This window comes from Arctopsyche grandis, chromosome 1 (assembly GCF_051622035.1).
Source record: "Arctopsyche grandis isolate Sample6627 chromosome 1, ASM5162203v2, whole genome shotgun sequence".
NCBI classification, from domain to species: Eukaryota; Metazoa; Arthropoda; class Insecta; order Trichoptera; family Hydropsychidae; genus Arctopsyche; species Arctopsyche grandis.
The window spans coordinates 5097828-5103186 of NC_135355.1; the positions used below are offsets into that span (position 1 = coordinate 5097828).

Sequence of the window (5359 nt, forward strand, 5' to 3'; positions counted from 1 at the left end):
CAGAATCGAAGAAATTTCTATGATATGGTAGTTCAAAAGTTTGAACAAAAAGGTGATAGAAGGATTGCTCTCGTATACAAATGAAACAAATTTGAAAAGTACATGAAAAATCATAATATATAATATAATTTTGTACCTACTTGTAATTGAAAATATTTTTATATACATTTATATGTTTTTTTATTTATTTTTCTTGTAACCTTGATTTGAAAGTCACGGCACGCCACTGTTGTAGTGTATAGCCTGCTTTATGCAAGACGCATTTAGGTAGACGCAGGAAAAATATCAGCATGGCACGAAAACAACAGATTCGGGCTTAGTATTGAAAATTTGTGCGCCTGCGTATGGACTCGCCCTGTAGGCCAGCGTCTCATGGGCGAGTCGCATTTCTGTTCGTTTAAAAATGGTTTTAAAAGCACCATCTATGGACGAACTTCGTAACAAAAATAATAAAAAAAATCGATGTTTTAAATTTATCTGGATTCTTTTAACAAAAATGCAACAGATGTCATCGGAGCTACCATTCTATAGGTAAAATCTGAAAAGTACTGAAGCTCTCGTGCATCATGACACGTGTCACGATTCTGCATGCAAGGTTCTGGGAGCCTCGAATTATGTGAGTCAAATCTATTTTTTATTTTGCATGTTCGAATAATAATAAAATTTTTAGCTTACAGGTAGGTATATTTGAAATATTTCGCGAGTTGCAGCTATCTGACTAAATTCCTAAAATATATTTAAATAAAGAATACAAATATAAAGTTTCAGATTAATACGTTCAGGTGTGTGGACAGAGTAGTGGCGACAACAATTTCGACCTTTCTAAGAGGAAAAAATCCCACTTCCGGTTTATAAAATTTTATCATTTTTTTTTTATTTTCATCACATTAATACAAAAATTACACTTGAAGTTTTTCGTGAAGATCACATATGTTTAAGAGGTCGAAAAAAATAGTGGAAGAAAAATTTAACAAGAGTAAACTGCCACTTCCGGTTGACGGATGCTTACCAAATTTTATACATAACTTGGTATAAAGCTTAAACTGATAGATATGAAAATTCAGTTCAATACACTAAAAGGTTTCATAGGGAAATATAAAAAACCTAAATTTTCTAGAGTAAAAGTACTACTTCTGGTACAGATAAAAATATTTTTATTTTTAATATTTTTACTATTACATGTGAAAAAATTACAGGCTGAATCGATTTTTATACATACATACATATATTCTCAAATATTCAGTTCTTATCATTAAATATGACAGAGCTATCCGATATGGAGAATCAGCTAACATTTTCTATTTTATTATATGTACATATAATGCAATGGTCAAGGATTTTTTCTCAAACGGGTTTCACGAATTTACGCGGTATTTACGCCTGTCTAAAATATTTTAATATAAACTATTAACTTGAATGAATATATTCAGTGTCTCCACGATCGCCTTGCATTCAAAATATAATACATATAATAAAATGGAAATACATATATACACATGTATAATACTAAATACACATGTATGTATGTAGTTGACATTGAATTCATCTGATTGTTTGCCTGTGATGATCGAAAAATTTAAATTCAAATAGTTTTATCAATCTTGGCGGTATTTTTTATAATTTCCAACTTATTGATATCATCAGCTTTTGATTTCGACGCAAAAAGTCATCGTAAATATGGAAAAACGTTCGATGAATTTAACATACCGTGGGATGGTAAAACCTATTCGTTCGGGTGAGACTTTATACATCATCATTTATACTGCATTATAATATATTATATATGTACAAAAAAAAATTAAAATAGTAAAAAAAAATCTATTGTTATATCTACAATATATTAATACAATATTACAGTTATCTTACATCTCAGAGACAGTTCAGAATGGAGAAAGGATACTGGGTGACTGCTCTAAACGGTGTAATGTTTTTAATGGTCGTTATATTCAAGTTATTGATTATTATTCCGATCTAAATGATTACGATGAAAAATGGGGATTTCCTTTAGAGGTAGGTAAATTTCATCGAAACAAATTTTACTTCACTTAACCAGGACCTGTTTATTATAATTACATATGATTTAGGTATAGAAGTTATCGAATAGCTCACTCAACGGATCAGACTGATTTTTTTTTACATGGAATAGAAATTATAAATTATATGCAATAATATTTTTTAAATATTATTATTATACAAGTAACCAGCAGAATAGAGTCGTGGTTAGCACATAACGCTTTGAATAAAGTGATCACGAGTTCAAATGCTACTGATTTCTGCTGACCAGGCCTTGAATTTGCAAAATTAGTCGATCATTTCCTATCAGAGTTTTCCCATTTATCTGATTTTCATTGAAACGGTTCCAACAAATTGGCAACCTTATTATTTTCTCGCAAATCTAGAGTTTTCAGCAATCTCGAATTTCGTTGAAGTGCTGCAAATTTACAAATTTGACTCAAATTTCCTTATGGATATTAATTGATATTTAACTGAAATTTGCTGAATTGTATAAAAATTCTGCAAATTTCACCATAGATGTACTTATTTATTTATTTAAAAGCTTAGGGCCATTGTGGCATTACAGGAAGATTATGATTATGACCATTGTGGCATTACCTAATGCGCCACAATGGCCTAGATAATAAAACAAGAGGGGGAGAAAACAACAAATAAATAGATAGAACAAAAAAGCAAAAGGAAAAAATTACAAAAAAAAAGATAAAAAAAACAACATTTAAACACAATCATAAAAAAAACAGTTAAAGTAATAAAATAGCGGATAAATGAAAATTGATATGTATTTTCTTTGTATACTACTTGTATCAAATGTACAATATTTATAGCCAGGAAAGCGTATGTATGTCCCCAACATGTCAGGCCCTCCTGGTATAAATTAAAAAAAATAAAGTTAATATGTAGATTCTATTGGTTTTTAAATAAGATCAAAATTAAATGCATATGGTATTAGAGAAGATCTCATTAGAATTATATATAATATATACATACATGTATTCTCAAACAGTCGGTGCATTTCACAACCGATAGTATAAGCCATTCCATATGGCTAAGAAATTAACATTTTCAAATTTTTGGCAATTGTCAAGGATTTTTTCTCAAACGGGTTTTTTTCATTTATGTAATTTTTACCGCCTGTTTTTAATAGTATATGTAATATAAACTACTAGCTTGAATAGAATTGTTTAGTGTCTTCGTGTTCGCGATTGTGATTTGTTCACTCGGAATAAAATGAAAATAGTTGAGGTCACCTGGTTGCAATCTATTTTTTATTATATGTGATAATCGAGAAGATTCAGTTCAAACAGTGTTTCAATTGAATAATTAATTAAACTTTGCAGGTTTTTCTGTTAATTTCAAATATAATACTAATATCATCGATTCCTGATTTTAACGACAATGCTGATTCTAAAAGTGCGACAACATTCGACGAATTTAACATGCCTTGGGACGGTGAAAACTATTCATTCGGGTAAGACATGTGTCTAAGTAAGCATAAGTGAATATTGTACTGATAATCTTAATACAAACACCGTCGCTGATGATGAATTTTGCAGGTATCTTACCTCACAGGGGTTGTTCAGAACGGAGAAAGGATACTGGGTAACTGCTCCAAACGGTGTAATGTTTTTAATGGTTGTTGGAGCTTACAGCAAAATCCTTCATAACAGTCGTATACAAATTGTTGATTATTATTCCGATTTAAATGGTTACCATGAACAAATGGGATTGACCTTAGAGGTAGGTAAATGTCATCGAAGCAAATTTTACTTCACTTAACCTGGACATATGATTAGTTAAATTGATGTTTTAGGAATATCTGGAAGATTCTAAAATACGACGGCCTGTAGGGCCTGGACAATCTGGACAACCTGGAATACCTGGAAGACCCATAGAACCTGGACCATCTGGATATCCTGGATCATCTGGACAATCTGGACAACCTGGAGCACCTGGAGCACCTGGATATCCTGGGCAAGGAGGATTTGGAGGACTTGTATGCTTTTTTTTTTCAATTTGGAATTTGTATGCTTTTGCCATTTTTAACATGTACATACATATTCTAAATATCCTTTTTTTACTTTTTCAGAGTGATGCTGATAAAAGCATTGCTGGCAATATTGTGATGGATGGAGATTTCATGAAACCCAATCTAGATGATCTGATCGCCAAAAGGATGCGACAAATGAAAAGAGCCATTTTGATAAAATTGGCAATCTTAAATAATTAATGTAGTTGAATTAATATGCTAATTGACTGATTTCACTATTAACAGTACATATCATGCGAGATAAAATAATGCAGATAAAAGAGGAGTTTTCAAAAACGGAATCTAATTATTTAAACCGTTCAAAAATGATGATGATTTAATTCATAAACCTTTGAATAAATTAAATTGTAAATTGAGATACAGCTTTTTTAGATTTCTCAAATCAGTATTTCTCAAAATGTGATCATTGCTGTATTCAATTTTATATTAAATGTATGTATATGTATAAATAAACGATATACATATATCTTATTGATCATGTTATTTATTTATTTGAATGTAAGATTCAATGTCTCAATGTATGCTACGCGAGAAAAAATCGGTGAATTTAGATATGGAAGATTTGAAATATGTTTTGAATATTATTATTTTGGAATACTATCGATAAATTATATATATATATATATATATATATATATATATATATATATATATATATATATATATATATATATATATATATATATATATATATATATATATATATATAAGTAATAAAAAATGCAAACTTTAAACCATAGAAATATACATATATTGCATTATAAGTATATATCAGCTGGGTGGACTAGTGGTTAGCATATTATGATTTCGAGCAGACTGGTCACGGTTCGATTCCCACTAGTTGCTGCTGGCCAAACCTGAATTTGTGACTCCAGGTCGATCGTTTTCTACCAGAGCTTGCCAATTTTTCTGATTTTCATTGAAACAGTTACTGTTAAATTGGCTCCTTTCCGATCTCTCTTACAAATCTCAAGCAATCCAACGTATTGATGAATCCAACGTTCGCCGATTTGTATAATAAAAATGCTGCAAAAATTTGTCCATAGATGTCTCTGTGAATGATGTTTGTATGAATTCGCATCTCATAAATGCTTGTATTGATTTATTGATCGTGTTGTATAAATGCTGGCAATGGTACTTTGAAATGTTTGACCAAAAATGTTTTAAATAATGTAAGAATATATAATAATAAATATGTATTTATATATAATCTAATGTTTTTTGTTCTGTAAACGCTAATTCGACATATTCGGCAAGGACTATACTTCACGACCGATGATAGATATGTATGTACAT

At 30.1% G+C, this 5359-nt stretch overlaps 1 protein-coding gene across 2 annotated transcripts; it reads left to right on the top strand.

Annotated features, from left to right (window-relative positions):
* Nucleotides 1-1428: 1428 nt before the first annotated feature.
* On the top strand, nt 1429-4540 carry LOC143913357 (uncharacterized). Of its 2 annotated transcripts, XM_077433100.1 has the most exons (6): nt 1429-1735; nt 1858-2010; nt 3354-3484; nt 3570-3753; nt 3827-4009; nt 4103-4540. In XM_077433100.1, exons 3-6 carry the CDS (start codon nt 3453-3455, stop codon nt 4241-4243), a joined length of 540 nt encoding a protein of 179 aa, XP_077289226.1. In that variant the 5' UTR covers nt 1429-1735; nt 1858-2010; nt 3354-3452; the 3' UTR covers nt 4244-4540. The 2 variants fall into 2 exon arrangements, with proteins under 2 accessions (XP_077289226.1, XP_077289218.1); XM_077433092.1 differs by lacking the exons at nt 1429-1735; nt 1858-2010 and adding an exon at nt 3190-3258.
* Nucleotides 4541-5359: the final 819 nt, after the last annotated feature.